The 20,300-nt window shown below is 39.0% G+C and overlaps 1 protein-coding gene across 1 annotated transcript in view; it reads right to left on the bottom strand.

The window, feature by feature from the left end:
- Positions 1–20,300, bottom strand: part of TADA2A (transcriptional adaptor 2A) — a 126,688-nt gene that overhangs the window by 96,189 nt on the left and 10,199 nt on the right. The window contains exons 3-7 of the mRNA XM_053706902.1: positions 16,791–16,850; positions 14,590–14,681; positions 9,734–9,891; positions 8,844–8,932; positions 7,618–7,690 (exon numbers count right to left, since the gene is read on the bottom strand). Of these exons, the coding sequence (XP_053562877.1) occupies positions 7,618–7,690; positions 8,844–8,932; positions 9,734–9,891; positions 14,590–14,681; positions 16,791–16,850 (472 nt within the window). The remainder of the gene's footprint in view (positions 1–7,617; positions 7,691–8,843; positions 8,933–9,733; positions 9,892–14,589; positions 14,682–16,790; positions 16,851–20,300) is intronic.

Below are 20,300 nucleotides of genomic sequence, written 5' to 3' on the forward strand. Positions count from 1 at the left end.
AAGGAGAGCGAACAGAGGAAATAAGTATGCTAGACTGAAATTCCAAAAAAACGCCAGAGCATCTATCAGTACAGCCTAACGATCCCTTGACCTCAACCCATACCTCGGAAGTTGGCATTCTGTCGAGATGCCATGAGATCCAGCTCCAGCTGTCCCCACTTGAGAACCAAGTTGGCAAACACCTCCCAATGAAGTTCCCACTCCCCTGGGTGAAAAGTCTGCCTGCTCAGAAAATCCTCTTCCCAATTGTCCACTTCTGGAATGTGGATCGCAGATAGACAGCAGTTGTGGGTCTCCGCCCACTGAATAATCTTGGCTACCTCTGACATGGCCAAGGAACTCCGAGTTCCTCCCTGATGGTTGATGTAAGCCACTGAGGTTATGTTGTCTGACTGAAACCTGATAAACCGGGCTGAAGCTAGCAGAGGCCAGGCCAGAAGAGCATTGAAGATTGCCCTCAACTCTAGTCAGAGCCTGAGCCTTTAGAGAGCCCCAGACTGCTCCCCAACCCAGCAGGCTGGCGTCCGTTGTCACAATCACCCAGGTAAGTCTGTGAAAGCATGTTCCCTGGGAGAGATGACCCTGAGACAAACACCAAGGAAGAGAATCTCTTGTCGTCTGATCCAGCTGTAATCGCGGGGACTGATCCATGTAATCCCCGTTCCACTGCCTGAGCATGCATAACTGCAGAGGTCTGAGGTTGAAACGGGCAAACGGAATGATGTTCATGGCAGCTACCATCAGACCGATCACCTCCATACATTGAGCCACTGACGGCCGAGGAGATGACTGAAGGGCCAGACAAGAGTCGAAGATCTTTGATTTTCTGACTTCCGTCAGAAAAAATTTAATTGATAGGGAATCTATTATGGCTCCCAAGAACACCACCCTTGTAGCTGGAATTAAGGAACTCTTTCCCAAATTCACCTTCCAACTATGAGAACGCAGGAAGGATAACAACATCTCTGTGTGGGAGTTTGCTTGTTGAAAGAATGGAGCTTGAACCAGAATGTCGTCCAGATAAGGCGCCACGGCAATGCCCCGCAACCGGAGCACCGCCAACAGGGATCCCAGGACCTTTGAAAAAATTCTGGGAGCTGTGGCAAGGCCGAATGGAAGAGCCACAAACTGGAAGTGTTTGTCTAGAAATGCGAACCTCAGAAACTTGTGATGATCCCTGTGTATGGGAACATGCAGGTACGCGTCCTTTAAATCTACTGTTGTCATGAATTGACCCTCCTGAACCAAAGGAAGAATGGAACGAATAGTTTACATCTTGAAGGACGGTACTCTGAGGAACTTGTTTAGACTTTTGAGGTCTAAAATTGGTCTGAAAATTCCCTCTTTTTTGGGAACCACAAACAGATTGGAGTAAAAACCCAGACCATGTTCCTGCAGTTGAACAGGAACTATCACTCCCAGGTCGGAAAGGTCTCGGACACAGTGTAAGAACGCCTCTCTTTTTATCTGGTCTACAGATAATGTTGAGAGCAGGAACCTGGGAGGAAAGGTATTGAACTCTAGTTTGTATCCCTTGGACACAATGTCCACCGCCCAGGGATCCTGAACATCCCGAACCCAGGCCTGAGCGAAGAAGGAAAGTCTACCCCCCACAAGATCCGGTCCCGGATCGGGGGCAGACCCTTCATGCAGACTTTGAGTCAGCAACGGGCTTCTTAGCTTGCTTCCCCTTGTTCCAAGATTGGTTGGTCCTCCAGGAAGGCTTGGATTGATCTTGCTTGGCAGAGACAGAGGAAGGTTTACCCTTGAAGTTTCGAAAGGAACAAAAATTACTCTGACGTCCCTTTTGTTTATTCCTCTTATCCTGAGGGAGGAAATGACCCTTTCCCCCGTAATGTCAGAAATAATTTCAGCTAAGCCCGGCCCAAACAAGGTTTTACCCTTGTTGGGAATCGCCAAAAGCTTAGACTTAGATTAAACATCCGCAGACCAGGATTTCAACCATAAGGCTCTACGGGCCAGTACGGCAAATCCAGAAATCTTTGCTCCCAGCTTAATAACCTGTAAGGAAGCATCCGTAATAAATGAATTGACCAACTAAAGGGCCTTGATCCTGTCCTGGATCTCCTCCAGGGGAGTGTCTGTCTGAATAGAATCAGACAACGCATCAAACCAGTATGCTGCCACACTAGTGACGGTAGCAATACACACCGCAGGTTGCCATTGTACACCCTGGTGAACATACATCTTTTTGAGCAACCCCTCCAACTTCTTATCCATAGGATCCTTAAAAGAACAACTATCCTCTATGGGAATAGTGGTTCTCTTAGCCAAAGTGGAAATTGCCCCTTCCACATTGGGAACCGTCTGCCAAGACTCCTTGATAGAGTCAGCAATAGGGAACATCTTCTTAAAAATAGGGGATGGAGAAAAAGGGATACCAGGTCTCTCCCATTCCCTCGCAATAATTTCTGTAGCCCGATCAGGTATAGCGAAAACCTCCACCATGGAAGGTACATCAAAATACTTGTTTAGCTTACTAGACTTCTTAGGATTGACTAAGACCATAGTGTCGGAGTCGTCCAAGGTAGCCAAAACCTCCTTAAGTGACAAACGGAGGTGTTCTAGCTTAAACCTGAAGGATACCACTTCAGTATTAGAAGAAGGAATTACACTGAGTCTGAGATTTCACCCTCAGATGCTACCAAAGTATCTTCCTCCTCAGATTTCTGAGAGGGACAAATCACGACTGTATCAGAAACCTTACTTACTGAGTCTTTACATTTCCTCTTGCATTTTCCCTGCAGCATGGAAAAAGCAGACAGTGCCTCAGATGCCGCAGAAGACATGAGGGTAGCGATGTCTTGCAACGTGACTCCAGGCGGAGTTTGAGAGGAAGCGCAGGGCACTGCATGTGTGGACGATACATTTTGGGACACTTGAGGAGAAAGCTGCAGCATATCTTGAACATTGTCAAAAGACCCCTAAACAGCATCCATCTTAGACAATGTTGGGTCAGAAAAAAGTCTATCCCTGTAATTTAAAGTTCTCTCATACATGAGGAACAGAAAGGGATTGGTGGTTCCACGTTAGCATCAAAACAAAGAACAAAAAACATTTTGCATGACCTCTTGGTCCATCTTTACTCACAATTGATTAAATTAGAACGAAATAAATTGATATTTTAGGAAAAAATTAACACAAAAAAAACTAAACGTTACTGTCTCTTTAAATGTTAAACCGTAACTGTTTTATTTTTGCTGCAAGAAAATAAACAAAGAAATAAATTGTCACAAGCACTCCGGACAATCTCTACACCTCAGCTTAGCTTTGCTGAGGTGCCTACCTTCCGTGCTGACACCCGGAGAGTATATCCTGCTCAGAAGAAGTCCGGACTCAAATTATATCCCTGTAAACGCAGTCTGGAAACAGTAGCACTGCTTACAAGGCTGCAATGACGCTGTCTCCCCTCCAGAACACAGGAAGTGAAGGGGAAAAAGGAGCGCAACAGAAACTTGCCGCCTCAGATAGCCCCGCCCATCGTGGGCGTATCAAAATTAACCTCCTGGTCGGCAAAAACGTAATTTATGTAAGAATTTACCTGATGAATTCATTTCTTTCATATTGGCAAGAGTCCATGAGCTAGTGACGTATGGGATATACAATCCTACCAGGAGGGGCAAAGTTTCACAAACCTCAAAATGCCTATAAATACACCCCTCACCAATAGTGGATAAAGCAGAGAAGAAGGCGCCACAATAGTGCTCTATCAATGGGGTAATATAGTCACGCAAAAGTCAAATGTGAACTTACAAGATCCAAAGCACTTGAGAAGTGCCACAGGTGCGGGCTGAACTATTAAAGCTGTCCAGTGAGCTTTCCTCTCAACAAGAGTTGTTTGCGACACTCTCCTAGTCGTCAGTCCTGGACCACCGTATTTCGGTATCAAAGATAGTATCAGCAAATGTATCCAGTTAAAGGATAAATAAAATAAAGCTTGTGATGTCAGTATAAAATCAACTTAGTTTTATTGTTGAAACACAACGCGTTTCCCGGTCCTCCGACCGTTTCTCCTGATGAAACGGTAGGAGGACTGGGAAACGCGTTGTGTTTCAACAATAAAACTAAGTTGATTTTATACTGACATCACAAGCTTTATTTTATTTATCCTTTAACTGGATACATTTGCTGCAGCCGCAACATCAGTCAAAGAAATTGTAGGCCTGAGATGATGACCTGAATATAAATAGGCTTTCCTTAGATAAGATTCAAGTTTCCTTATCTAAATGATCTTTAAACGGAGTACTATCTTCCATGGGAATAGTAGTACTTTTAGCAAGAGTAGAAATAGCCCCATCAACCTTGGAGATCTTTTCCCAAAACTCTATAGAAATTGCTGGTAAAGGATACAATTTTTTAAACCTTGAAGAAGGAATAAAAGGAGTACCTGGCTTATTCCATTCCTTAGAAATCATATCAGAAATAGCATCTGGAGTAACCACAGGAGGTTTAAAAACAGCATTTAAACGGTCACTAGTCTTAACGTCAAGAGGACTGGCTTCCTCAATATCCAAAGTAATTAACACTTCTTTTAACAAGGAACAAATATACTCCATTTTAAATAAATAAGTAGATTTGTCATTGTCAATATCTGAGGAAGGATCTTCTGAATTAGAAAGATCCTCATCAGAGGAGGATAATTCAGTATGTTGTCGGTCATTTGAAAATTCATCAACTTTATGAGAAGTTTTAAAAGACCTTTTACATTTTTTAGAAGGCGGAAATGCAGACAAAGCCTTCTGAATAGAATCAGTAACAAATTCTTTAAAATTCATAGGTATATCATGTACATTAGAAGTTGAAGGAACTGCAAACAGCAATGTACTATTACTGATGGATATATTGTCTGCATGTAAAAGTTTATCATGACAACTATTACTAATGACATTCGGAGATATAATTTCCACAATCTTACAACAAATGCACTTAGCTTTGGTAGAACCGATGTCAGGCAGCAAAGTTCCAACAGATACTTCTGAGACAGGATCAGATTGTGACATCTTGCAAAATGTAAAAGAAAAAACAACATATAAAACAAAATTATCAATATCCTTATATGACGGTTTCAGGAATGGGGAAAAAATGCAAATAGCATAGCCCTCTGACATAGAAAAAGGCAAGAGGCAAATAGCAATGGGGTAATAAATTAATGAATTTTTTTTTGGCACCAACAACATCCGGAAATGACACACTTGCGTCACTAACAAAGCAACCCTGTGTAAGGACTCGGCGTCAACTACGACGCCGGAAATGACGAACTAGCGTCAACGGACGTACTTTCGTGCAAAAAAAGTCCTGCGCCAAGAATGACACAATAAAGTCCAGCATTCGGTGCACCCGCGGGCCTAATACTGCCAGCAATTTGCAAGAAAAATATAGTCAATCTGAAAAAAAGACTAAACCCTAGGTAAGAAAAAATATTTCTTAAAATGTTTATTTTCCCCAAATATGAAACTGACAGTCTGCACAAGGAAATACATGAACCTGATTCACGGCAAATATAAGTACAATACATATATTTAGAACTTTATATAAATGCATAAAGTGCCAAACCATAGCTGGGGTGTCTTAAGTAATAAAAAACATACTTATCATAAAGACACCCATCCACATAAAGCAGATAGCCAAACCAGTACTGAAACAGTTATCAGTAGAAGTAATGGTATATGAGAGTATATCGTCAATCTGAAAAGGGAGGTAGGAGATGAATCTCTACGACCGATAACAGAGAACCTATGAAATAGATCCCCGTTAGGAAGACCATTGCATTCAATAGGTGATACTCTCTTCACATCCCTCTGACATTCGCTGTACTCTGAGAGGAATCGGGCTTCAAAATGCTGAGAAGCGCATGTCAACATAGAAATCTTAGCACAAACTTACTTCACCACCTCCATAGGAGGCAAAGTTTGTAAAACTGAATTGTGGGTGTGGTGAGGGGTGTATTTATAGGCATTTTGAGGTTTGGGAAACTTTGCCCCTCCTGGTAGGATTGTATATCCCATACGTCACTAGCTCATGGACTCTTGCCAATTACATGAAAGAAATGTATTCTAAAGTAAAGCCGCCGGGAGTAAGTGAAACACACACCACACACTGAGCTCAAAAAACTCCTTGCCCCCAGTGCCTGCCATTACTGCCATTTTAACATTATCCCCACTTCTTTAGGAGAATGTCTCTTGTGTCCAAATTATAATAAAGTAGCATAGTTTTCCTGCCCTATGTCCCAGAAAAATAATATCAGCACTTACCTCCAGAAATCTGCAAGGCAGCAAGGCAGCTCACTAGGATTGAGAGGCATGATCCCTCCCATGGACCTGTGAAAGAAAAGCAAAGACTGAGTAATCTTACTCAGGCTTTCAATGTTAGGGTAGCATTAAATACATGGGAGGTGCAGAAAGGATTGTACCCCACAAGTTCCCATTGCTTAAAAGCCACAACTGCTCTACTGAAGAGACTGACATGGTCTACGGCTACACCCCAGCACAAAGCAGAACAAACTTGCACTGCTGAAAAACAACAAACTTTTGCTTGAAGAATCTTCTTCCAAACACCTAAACTTTACCACCTCCTTGCTCTTAACGTAGGCAAAGAGAATGACTACGGTTGGAGGGAAGGGAGGTGATATTTAACAGCTTTGCTGTGGTGCTCTTTGCCGCCTCCTGCTGGGCAGGAGTGATAATCCCAATAGTAATTAGAGATGATCTGTGGACTCACCGTGTCATTAGAAAGAAAAGTAAATTGATAGGATTTCTAAATAAAGTAATGTGATAGACTGAAAAGATATTGGGAAAATATCAGACATTCAGTACTATGACATGCTTGCACAAACACATTTACAATCGTATTTACTATTTTGACACACTAACTGAAAGAGAAGTCCATATTAACAGCACCACCAGGTGCATACAATAAATGTACACACACACACATATATATATATATATATATATATATATATATATATATATATATCTTGGTATCCTTAATTGAAGAAACCAATCAGCACCTAGCTCCCAGCAGTGCATTGGTGCTCCTGAGCCTCTGCATACTTTTTAACAAAGAATACAAAAATAATAAACCAAATGAGATAATAGAAGTAAATTGAAAGGTTTTTTGAAAATGCATATTCTATCTGAATAATATAAGTTTAAGTTTGACTTTACTGACCCTTTAAGGCAAGCCAGACAATTGCTTGTGTTTCAATGAATACATATTCTTAAAGAGACATGAAACAATTTGTTTCTTTCATGATTCTGACAGAGCGTAACATTTATAACAACTTTTTAATTTACTTCTATTATCAAATTAGCTTCATTCACTTGGTATCCTTAGTTGAAGGAGCAGTAATGCACTACTGGGAGCTAGCTTAACCAATGACAAGAGAATTATTTATGTTCATCTACTAATAAGCAGCTAAATCCAAGCAGTGCATGGTTGCTTCTGAACATACCTAGATATGCTTTTCACTAAAAGATACCAAGAGAAAAAATTGTGTAATACCCTTGCTTGAAGAAGCCATAACATCTAATACCTAACTTAAAGAAGAGAGAGATATAGAAATATAAAAAACTGTTTAACATAAAGTCTGCTTACCATGCAAAATATCCGAATCATCTTCAACAAAATCAATATCTCTTAAGTCCCATTCTGCATAATTGTCAAATTCCTGTTTAGAGCAATACATTAACGACAAAAGAGCTATCAGACATTATATAAATATAGACTGGAAGCTCTGTGACAATGTGTCACAGATAACCTATAGGAGGCGCTTATTTAACAGGTGGTATAGATGGTCCTAATGTAAAAAACCCATAAAAATTATAAAAGCAAAACTAAAATGCATACATAAAATGTTAGAATCAAATATAAACTTAATTAAGAGGGTTGTTGTAATTGGTATCTACAAAAAGATAGAACAAAATGTATATATATATGAATATACACACGTTGCACTGGATGGTATCCAGTATAAGCGGTGCAAATAAAGTCCCAAAAAATGTCCGTCTGGGAAAAGAGTAAATGGAAAAGGCAGCTCTCGGTCTTCACTTCACAAGTGATGTAATTTTCTTAGATGGACAACTGTAAAAAACAGAAACAGAGGCGCCACATGTGTAGATCAATGGATACCCAAACACAAATCTGGACAAGATACAGGGTACTCACAAGCGTGAAGGCACTCTCTTGTGCCTATTAGAGGCAGGCTGGTATTATGAACAGCAAACCAGCTGGCTGTGTGAACGAATCCCCGTCGAGATGTCCTGGAGAAGTGGATATCCTGGAAGGCAGTCCTTGCCTAGATGGTTTCCTATAGGTTGGAACAAGGGAGAAAGGCAGTATACAATGGGAGCTTTGTTCGTATAATGTAGATCTCTGAGACGGTAGCTCAGATTGTATACTGCCTTTCTCCCTTGTTCCAACCTATAGGAAACCATCTAGGCAAGGACTGCCTTCCAGGATATCCACTTCTCCAGGACATCTCGACGGGGATTCGTTCACACAGCCAGCTGGTTTGCTGTTCATAATACCAGCCTGCCTCTAATAGGCACAAGAGAGTGCCTTCACGCTTGTGAGTACCCTGTATCTTGTCCAGATTTGTGTTTGGGTATCTATTGATCTACACATGTGGCGCCTCTGTTTCTGTTTTTTACAGTGTCCATCTAAGAAAATTATATAAATATATATATATATATATATATATATATATATATATATATATATATATATATATATATATATATATATATATATATAAAATGGATCTATATTTCACTTTATTGTGGTTCATAGTAAAACAGAATGCAATGCGGAAGAATATTTACCTCAATAAAATCCGCCCTTGCTGGCATGTATCCAGCCATATCCCTAGAAAGCAATGACTCAAATGTTGGTCTTGGTGGGTCTTCAGCAGCTGAAACAGATTACATTTAAAATACACCCCCATGTTGTAACCTAGGTTTACTTCTCTGCTGAGTCCAATCAGGGAAAGAATCACTAGAGTGTACAATGAATGACTGTGTGGAATAAACCAGTGTTAGGTCTGGAGTCAGCATGTCCACTTTAACAAGAATTGGAAAGTCCAACATTTTAGAAATTAACTATAGGAAAAAGGTACATAATAAATAATGAAAGTGTATTACAGAGGTTTTCTAATACATATAATTTTCTATTTAAAGGGGTAGAAAGGTCAAAACGGAAATGTACGTGCATTTTAAATAAGAAATAGGAGTATTTAAATAATATACATCCATTAGCAAAAAATGCTTCCAATAAAACAGATTACTGTTTTTCAGCAGCATACACACATGACGATCGTGTTGATTGACACCCCCTGCTAGCGGACGATTGGCCGCGAATCTGCAGGGTAGCGGTATTGCACCAGCAGTTCACAAAACCGCTGGTGCAATGATAAATGCAGAGTGCATGCTGTCGGCCTTTATCGATGTGCAGCGGACATGATCCGCTATATCGGATCATGTCCGCTCGCACCATCATAAATAGGCCCCACAGTGTGTACTGCTTGATGCCACAGAAAAACAACAAAATCTGAAAAACAAGTCATTTTAAAAAAAAAAAAATATCACATATCTAAAATAGTGGTTAGTTTATTCAGTTATCAAGGGCTCTGAACTGAACTCATCCCTTTATTTGTATTACAGAAATCTCATTATAAACATGCATTGATTTGAATATATTAATATACAGATCATACCATGGAATGGAATCGCTGTGTCTGCATTCTTTTCCTCGTCTGCCTGCTTCAAACTGAGTAGCGTACTTGCAAAAAGTGGGTTATTAATAAAATGCTTCATGTAGTGTTTTTCACAATCGTCTTTTGTTTTTGTTCGCATCTGGTTGGCAACATCTTGCCTAGAAAGAAAAAAAATGAAGAGTGTTGAACATTTGTGGCAAACAAGTATGTTTCATTTTACCGTGAATGAGACATCTGCTTCAGTCTTATCTAATATTTAGTTGTATTCTTTCACCCACACACAAAAGCACCAAGGCTGAGTTTCCACTGGTGTTTAAGGGACATTGTACACTAGATTTTTCTTTGCATAAATGTATTGCAGATGATCCATTTATATAGCCCATATGGGGTGTTTTTGTAAAAATGTATAGTTTTGCTTACGTTTAAGTAACATTGTGCTTTTTTCCAGACTAACCAAGCCCCAAAGTTTTAGATGTATACTGATATATACAGACTTCAGATTGCTTTTGATTGTATTATGGGTCTTTTCATATGCAAGGGAGGGGGGGGTTCTGCTATCAGCCCCTTTCAGTGTGTGTCCCTGGCTTATTTTATTAACAGTGTTAAATTGGAAGCTTCTAAGTAAGTTTTTTTAAAGGTTTTATACTGGATGTTTATATCAGTATCTGTGCATATTCTTCTTTATAGTAGTGTCTATTACATGCAGTTAAATGAAAATTGGTTTATACTGTCCCTTTAACTTTTAGATGTAAAGCTTTATTCAGCCAGTTTACATACTTTCTCATTCTGCAACTGCATGAACATTGTATAAGGTGTTCAACATAACCCTCCCCTTATTTCCATTGAACCCTTTAACTGCCAAGCAATTTCCACCCTGTCGAGCTATTTTGTAGTTTTTAGATACTGCTCACTTGTATGCCCCACTGTAAGTCATTTTTCAGTGAGAAATACACACATATTATATATTAGTTGTTTTTTTTAGCAGACCAAGAATATTCAAACTATACTATTATTTTCTAAATATATCACAATAAGAACTCTACAACTAGCGTATTTCTTTTTTAAACTTTATTTGGTTAAAGTTATATAACTTTTATGTGGATATAGGGACTTCCATGATCCTCTACTCAAATATATTTATTCATCCCATGTGATCACTATTACCCCTGTGATCACCTGGCTATTGAAACCTATATAAGGTCTTTATTTTAAAGAGGGGTCTCTGGGATTTAAAACAAGGGTTTCAAGGGTCTCTAGGACTTTTTTTATAACCTGTTATATGAGTATTTATAAATTCAATATGTGTAAAACTATGTAATTAAAGGGACAGAATTGTTATTGTTTAAAAAGATAGATAATCCCTTTATTACTCATTCCCTAGTTTTGCATAACCAACACTGTTATATTAATATACTTTTTACCTCTGTGATTACCTTGTATCTAAGTCTCTGCAAACTGCCCCCTTATTTCAGTTCTTTTGACAGACATCAATATTAGTCAATCAGAGCTGGCTCACCTGAACTCCACGTGCGTGAGCACAGTGTTATCTATATGACACACATGAACTAACGCCCTCTAGTGGTGAAAAACTGTCAAAATGCCATGAGAGAAGAAGCTGCCTTCAAGGGCTTAGAAATTAGCATATGAACCTCCTAGGTTTAGTTTTTAACTAAGAATACCAAGAGAACAAAGCAAAATTGGTGATAAAAGTAAATTGGAAAATTGTTTATAATTAAATCCTCTATTTGAATCATGAAAGTTTATTTTAAACTTGACTGCCCCTTTAACCCCCAAGACACACACCGTTTGAAAGAGAAGGCAATTGCCTTTCAAACATTGAACTGGAGTTTTGAAAGCTTAAGTGAACTGAGATCCAGGGGTTTAAATACCTGCCCATCTATCTCCTTTAAAGGGACAGTCAAGTCCAAAAAAAAAACTTTCATGATTCAAATAGGGCATGCAATTTTAAACAACTTTTCAATTTACTTTTATCACCAATTTTGCTTTGTTGAAAGCTAAACCTAGGAGAATCATATTCAAATTTCTTAGGCCACCTCTAATCTAAATGCATTTTGACAGTTTTTTACCACTAGAGGGCGTTATTTCATGTGTTTCATATAGATAACTGAGCTCATGCACATAAATTTACCAAGGAGTGAGCACTGGCTAAAATAGAAGTCTGTCAAAGAACTGAAATAAGGGGACAGACTGCAGAGGCTTAGATACAAGATAATCACAGAGGTAAAACATGTATTATTATTATTATTATAACTGTTTGTTATGCAAAACTGGGGAATGGGTAATAAAGGGATTATCTTTTAAAACAAAAATTCTGGTGTTGACTGAAAAAGTAATCTGAAAAGTTATTCTAAAATAAAACCTTTATGGAGAAAAACATGATTTCAATTGGGTCTTACTGATTAGTGATTTAAATAGTTTTGATTGAAATTAAATCCACCCTGCTGAAAAGCATATTTAGGTAGGCTCAGGAACAGCAATGCTCTACAGTGAGCTAGCCGCTGATTGGTGGCTGCACATATATGCCAATCATTGGCTGACTTAAAGGGACATAATACTCATATGCTAAATCACTTGAAACTGATGCAGTATAACTGTAAAAAGCTGACAGGAAAATATCACCTGAGCATCCCTATGTAAAAAAGGAAGATATTTTACCTCACAATCTCCTCAGCTCAGCAGAGTAAGTTCTGCGTAAAAAGTTATACTCAGCTGCAGCCCAGCTGCAGGTAAAAAAAAAATAAAAAATGAAGAAATGAACAGCAGCCAATCAGCATCAGCAGTGCTGAGGTCATGAACTCTTTTACTGTGATCTCATGAGATTTTACTTAACTCTCATGAGATTTCATAGTAAGCTGAATAGGGAAATAATATGAGAGTGCACGAGGCTCATCCCCTAAGCTGTCCCAGGACAGACACACTAAAATGCTGCTTAGAAATCCTTTACAATGGGAGGTGGCTACTGAGAAACTTTTGAGGTAAAATATCTTCCTTTTTTACATAGAGATGTTCAGGTGATATTTTCTAGTCAGCTTTTTACAGCTATGCTGCATCACTTTCAAGTGTTTAAACATTTGGGTATTATGGCCCTTTAATGTTTTCAACTAGCTCCCAGTAATGCAATGCTGCTCCTTCAGCAAAGGATACAAAAAGAACAAAGATTTTTTTTATAATAGAAGAAAATTATAAATAAGTTCAAAACTGCACACTCTATCTGAATCATAAAAGAATAAAAAATAAGGTTTCATGTCCCTTTAGTAAATCTGTTCTAGCTTCAGCTATAAATGAGAATTCCAGTTGAATATTAGCCATTATGTGTAGCATGGTTTCAAAATTCCTATAATGGACTGGTTAAACAACCAGAGACAATATTACTACTAACTTAAAGCGACAGTCAACACCAAAATTTTTGTTGTTTAAAAAAGGTAGATAATCCCTTTATTACCCATTCACCAGTTTTGCATAACCAACACCGTTATAATAATACACATTTTACCTCTGTAATTACCTTGTATCTAAGCGTCTGCAAACTGCCCCCTTATTTCAGTTTTTTTGACAGACTTGCATTTTTAGCCAATCAGTGCTCACTCCTAGGAGCTTCACGTTCATGAGCTCAATGTTATCTATATGAAATGCATGAACGCCCTCTAGTGGTGAAAACTGTCAAAATGCTTTCAGATTAGAGGCGGCCTTCAAGGTCCAAGAAATTAGCATATGAACCTCCTAGGTTTAGCTTTCAACTAAGAATACCAAGAGAACAAAGCAAAATTGGTAATAAAAGTAAATTGGAAAGTTGTTTAAAATCACGTGTAATATTTAAATCATGAAAGTTTATTTTTTTACTTGACTGTGCGTTTAAACAATGATAGAAACAGTAAACAGAGGCATTTTGATGTCAATTAATTGTGCTGTATTAAAGGGCCATAATACCCAAATGTTTAAACACTTGAAAGTGGTGCAGCATAGCTGTAAAAAGCTGACTAGAAAATATCACCTGAACATCTCTATGTAAAAAAGAAATATATTTTACCTCAAAAGTTCCTCAGTAGCCACATCCCATTGTAAAGGATTTCTAAGCAGCTTATTAGTATGTCTGTCCTGGGACAGCTGAAAGGATGAGCTTCGTGCACTCTCTATTATTTCCCTATTCAGATTAGGGAAGTTTACAATGAAATCTCATGGGAGTTAAGTCAAATCTCACGAGATCACAGTAAAAGAGTTCATGACCTCAGCACTGCTGATGCTGATTGGCCGCTGTTCATTTCTTCATTTTTTTTATTTTTTTTTACCTGCAGCTGTGAGCAGCTGAGTATAACTTTTTACACAGAACTTACTCTGCTGAGCTGAGGAGATTGTGAGGTAAAATATCTTCCTTTTTTACATAGAGATGCTCAGGTGATATTTTCCTGTCAGCTTTTTACAGTTATACTGCATCAGTTTCAAGTGATTTAGCATATGAGTATTATGTCCCTTTAAGCTGCTGTTAATAATGTATACTACACTAACGGTATGGAAGAAATCCTTTTAAGATATATCGATTATTTTGAAGGCAGTAGCATAGGGTGACTTGGCAGCATTAGTAGAAACTCCAAGTTCATTGTATTTATGGCTTTATGGTGTGATTTAACGTTTGCTAAAATTGCTCAGAATATAAGGACATGACCAACTTTTAAAGGGAAATTCTGAGAAGAGAAAAAAAAAAATATGTGAATAAGGCAGATATAGGAGAAGTACAGAAATGGGAGAAAAGCAAGGGCCAGGGAAAAAAAGAAAAAGAAAAAAAAGACACAGAAGCACACAAGGAGAGTACGATGTTGCAGCACACACAAAATGCTTACCAGTTTCCAAATCCACAATCCATCACTGCCTCGAGTAGCGACATTTCCTCTTGAGCTGTCCAACTGGGATCCAAGACAGGAAAATCACAAGTCTATGAAACATGTTAGCATTGCTTGGTTATTAAATTATACTGAACATGTATATCACTACTCAGTATACACACTAGCACTTTATCTACTATATATAAATATATTTAAAGATAATGCAGTTTTGAAAAAGAGCTTTGGATGCCATATTAGAGTGGTTCTGTATCTTATGCTAGTTTCATTACCAACATAACAGTTATCTCATTGGTAAGATTCATCTTTATTAAACCATCAAAAGTTTAATCATTATCTTTACAAAAACAAATACATCAAATTGCTATTTATCTATCAATCTATCTATGTTTTTTTATGACAGATAAGAACCAAAAGTTTATACATATTTTTGAAGTTTAGGCTTAATTCCCATGATAGCGCTCATCTCCACTATTCTTGAATTCTCTTAAAGGGACAGCAAACATTAGAATAAGTTTGCACTCAATAATTAATTTGTGTTAAAAACACACAATAGCCATGTAAAATGATAATCAAACATGGCAGATTATACCTTTAAAATAACTTCAAAACACCTGAGGTGGTTACTACCCATAAAAAAGTGAATATGTCACAATCCATCACACTATACATATATGGAAAACATTAAACTCCAAATTTCCCCTACTTAATAAGCGATCAAAGATTACACCTTTGATAACTCAGGATTCCACCATCGACATAAGCACAGAACAGCCAATAAAGGGCTTTATAGAATAGCAGACATATATAGAGAGAACAAACTGATGACGTTTGAACAGTATCAGGCCTTGGAAGAATGCATGAATCAGCTACCTTACCTTCAGCAACGGCTGAGGGTTAATCTTTGCAATTTTAAATGCTTGTGTTATACTGTAAACTGATGGAGTGTACTTACTGTGATCCAAGTGACCTGCAATTGTTGTATTGTATGACTATTGTTTATTATATGAAATAAAAAAATCTTTAAAAAAAAAAAAAAAAAATAACTTCAAACTTTATATATTACCAGCCCCTCTACCTGCCTATTTTAAAATAGGGGTGAGCAGTTTAGCCAACCGGAAGGCAACCAATCGTCCCACTGGAACTCTCACTTAAAAAGATTGTGCACAGTGCGCTCGCTGATGCTGTATTGCGGTTGAAGCCTTCCTGCAATACACTAATGAACATGCTGTGTAAATTATAATGAAGTGATCGTTTACCTTCTGGTTAGCTAAACTGCTTGCCCGAATTAGAATAAAACAAGGCTGTAGCAGAGGAGGACAGAGGGGCTGGTAATATATAAAGATCAGAAGTATTTTAAACGTATCATCTCAAATGTGTGATTTTCATTTACACAGGTGTTATATGTTTTTAACACAAATTAATCAATTGAGTGTTTTTTTTTCAATGTTTACTGTCCCTTTAAAAGGACACTAAACTCAATTTTTTTTTCTTTCATGATTCAGATAGAGCATGCAATTGTAAGCAACTTTCTAATTTACTCCTATTATCAATTATTCTTTGTTCTCTTGCTATCTTTATTTAAAAAGCAGGAATGTGATGCATAGGAGCCGACCCATTTTTGGTTGAGAACCTGGCCTATGTTTGCCAATTGGTGGGTAAATGTAAGCCTCTAATAAGCAAGCGCTATCCATGGTGCTGAACCTAAAATGGGCTGGCCGCTAAGATTTACATTCCTGCTTTTAAAATAAAGATAGCAAGAGAACGAAGAAAAATTGATAATAGGAGTAAATTAGAAAGTTACTTAAAATGGCATACTCTAACTGAATCATAAAAGAAAAAAATTTGGGTTCGGTGTCCCTTTAATGTTTATCCTCCTACCAATTCTAATGAGAGTCTGTGTCATGAATCAACTACCCCATGAGACCTGTCTTCACAACTAATTTCAGGAAGACTGGTACAGCAGTATTCACTGTGGCTTTTGCTAAAACTGCTCCTATGCCCACATTTAAAAGTGTATTTATTTAGATCTAAATATCTCAAAACGTACTACACTAATTTACTTCAAAATTTCTGTATTTCTATTCTCTGCCAGTGGTTTATTCATGAATTGGTTAAATGAAATTAAACAGCCATAATATTTACACTTCTATATATTTTATATGCTATGAGAATAAAAATATTAGCAAATTCAATGTTACCATTATTTCATAGCTGTGATCACTTTGATGCTTCTTATATTCAAAGCCTCTAGAAAAGCACTGAAACAAAAAAAAAACATATTTAGGACTGTACATTATGTTTCATGGAAAATAAACATTATGGTGCTTCTAATTAATTGTTTTTTTTTTGTTTTTTTTTTAAATTATTCTTTTTATTGAGGTTAGTTTCACATTACAGTACAACTGTGATACATCAAAATATGCATGAACACGACACATTATGCACATAAAAAGGAAAACACATAAGGTCTATTCTGTTTCATCACAGGATAATCCAATCAAATAAGAAATGAACATAACCTCTTTTTTTTTTTTTTTTTGTCTCAATATAGAACAAAATAAAGTGTAGAAATACAGGCATATGAAAATAGACTAAAGAGCAGTCTAAATTGTTGAAAATAATGCAAATATTAATATCCATCTTAAAACTGAACAATCTGTCAAGTAAGACCAACCAGAAAGTAGTTAGAGAGAAAAAGAAAGGAGAGAGGGAAAGAAAAAAAAAAAAAAAAAAAAAAAAAAAAGGGGGAAAGAAGAGGGGGTGGTGGGGAGGTGAGTGGGTAAGGGAGGGGGGAAGGGGAAGGAGTTAGTCGGTGTATGGGGCCTACAGCTACTGTTCTCGTTAGCCATCCTGTGGTAGAATTAGTTCAGGAGCTTCCACTTTGCCCAGATTTCTGAATGCAAAAAAGCTTTGTTACGTTGGGTAAAGATTGGACCCTCCATTGTCTCCAAGTAGGACATGGTTTTGACCACTTCTCCCCATGAAGGTGGAGCTTGCTGTCTCCAAAGTCTCGCTATAGCTAGTTTGGCTGAGATAAGTATATAAACGGAGAGTAAGGCCTCTGTGGGCGTGGCTGTGTTTAGGTTTAAATGTAATAAGGCTGTTTGCGGAGAGTTGTGTAAGTGGGGGATTAGATTTCTGCATTTGTGTGATATATCTTGCCAGAAGGTAGTCAACTTCGGACATTCCCACCAAATATGGGCCGGCGATCCCACCATCCCACACTGCCTCCAGCATAGTGGGGAGTTAGTCTGGGAAATTTTATATAACCTGAGCGGGGTGAGATGCCACTGTGTGCAAATTTTAAGATATAACTCTAGTAGAGTAACACAGTGAAGTGCTTGTTTGGTTAGGGTCACTGCTCGGGCCCACTCGTCCTGTTCCGTACGAAAGTGAAAAGCCTTTTCCCAGGCCAAGGTGTAAGCTGACCTGTAGTATAGGGGAGAGTTCATCAGATCTTTGTAGGAGACCGATAGCGATCTGGGAATCCTAACGCTGTTGGTCCATCTTTTTTCCCACATGGTGGGTGGTCTGGGGGGTTGGCTTAAAAATCCCCAGGATTTTAATAGACTTCTGAGCCTCCAGAACTCAAATAGTAGAAGTTGGGGGGGATTGTAATTATTGGTAAATTGTGCGGACGTAATGAATTGGCCGTTGGAGAACAGGTCCGCTATACGGTGGATTCCATGTTCCTGCCAGAGATGGGGGTGGGAGTCTCTAAGGGCCGCTAGCAGGCCTGTTAGAGAGTGTATAGGAGAGGGGTGTGGGGCTATTTGAGGTAGTGAGCGTAGTCTATCCCATATTCGAAGGGCGTGTGAGATTATTGTATTATGGATTTTGAAGAGCGACCTGACATGCTTGGGTAGCCAAATAAGGTCTTGCAAGGTAAGAGGGCTAGGGAGCATTGCTTGTTCTAGCGCTTGCCATTTATTTTTGCTGTCAGTGGTCTTCCATGCTAGGACTTGAGAAAGTCTTGAAGCTTCATGGTAATATGATATGTTGGGGGCGCCCGCGCCCCCGCACAAGAACGGTTGCTGAAGTATTCTGGTAGCAACCCTAGGATGCTTATTTTTCCAAATATACTTATTGCAGATCTGTTGAAATTTGCTAATCAGACATTTAGGGACAGGGATGGGGAGTGAACGGAACAGGTATGTGAGCTTGGGGAGCAGGAGCATCTTAAAAGCAGCAATACGTCCCAGCCAGGAGATGCATGGGACACTCCACTTGTCAGTACAAGATTGGAACTGTTGGAGAAGGGGGTTAAAATTGGACTCTATAATGGTGGTGATACTCGAGGAGAGATAAACCCCCAGATGTTTGATCCTCTGCCGGGACCAATTAAAAGGGTGCCGTTGTTGAAGTTCTGTAAAATCAGGATCTGACACGTTAATGGAGTATGCCTCCGTCTTATTGATGTTAAGCTTGTAATAGCTGATCTGTCCAAACCAATCTAGTAACCTGAAAAGGGCAGGGAGGGAATGGAGAGGGTCGCTAAGAAATATGGTTAGGTCGTCCGCGAATAAAGCGGTTTTTTGCAAGGTGTTCTCTAGTTCTATTCCCTTGACATCAGGACTGCCTCTGATCGCCTCCGCCAATGGCTCCATGATTAGAGCGAAGAGTAGCGGTGAGAGGGGGCAACCTTGGCGCGTCCCGTTGGTGATCGGAAAGGTCGGGGAACGGAATCCTAGACCTCTAACCGAGGCCGAGGGGGCTGAGTACAAAGCTCTAACACTAGAGCAGAATCCCGGGGGGAAGCCAAATTTATTAAGGACCTCAAATAGGTAAGTCCAATTGACCCTATCGAAAGCCTTTTCGGCGTCTAATGCTAGGGTCGTACAAGAGAGATTACGCTGCTTGGCTTCGAAGTATATGTTGAGGATCCGGCGAGTGTTGTCTGGTCCTTCTCGGCCCGGGGTAAAGCCAACTTGATCACCGTCCAATAGTGACGGAAGAACTTTATTTAGTCTAGAAGACAAAAGTTTTGCCATCAGCTTTACATCAACATTGATTAATGAGATGGGGCGGAAGTGTTCACATACGTTAGGGGTTTTTCCCGGTTTCGGGATGGTCACTATGGTCGCCTCTAAAAACTCAGTTGGTAGGGTGCCTGACTGTCTGGCTAGAGAGCATATTCTAGTCAGAAGTGGGGAGATCTGGAGTCTGAACGTTTTATAGAACAGAGCTCCAAAACCATCTGGTCCTGGGGCTTTGTGGGATTTTAGGGAGTTGATGGCCTGTAGTACCTCTTTAATGCTGAATGGGGCATCAAGCTGATCTCTTTGGGCTTCTGCCAAGGTCGGCAGAGAGATAGTGCCTAGGAAGTCCTGAATATGTTGTGATGTCGGGGCGCGTTGGGTAGGGGAGCTCGCTAGGTTATATAATGCAGAATAATAGGAAGCAAAAGCTTTCCCTATGTCTGCTGGGAGCCGGACAATGCCCTGGGGAGTCTTAATATAAGGGATGCGGGCTTCTGCAGTCTTTTGCTTAAGTTTATTGGCCAATAGCCTGTCTGCTTTGTTTCCTTTGGCGTAGAATGTTTGTTTGAATTTCTGAATCTGAGTCTGCTGTCTTTTTAATTCCAGGGTAGCAATTTGTGTTTTAATAGTTTCAATTTGGGTGAGGGTTTGCGGGTCAAAAGATGTTACGTGTGAGGCGTTCAAGTTTCTCAGAGAGACATGGAGTTGGGCAAGCGAACTATTCAACCG

This window comes from Bombina bombina, chromosome 3 (assembly GCF_027579735.1).
Source record: "Bombina bombina isolate aBomBom1 chromosome 3, aBomBom1.pri, whole genome shotgun sequence".
Classification (NCBI taxonomy): Eukaryota; Metazoa; Chordata; class Amphibia; order Anura; family Bombinatoridae; genus Bombina; species Bombina bombina.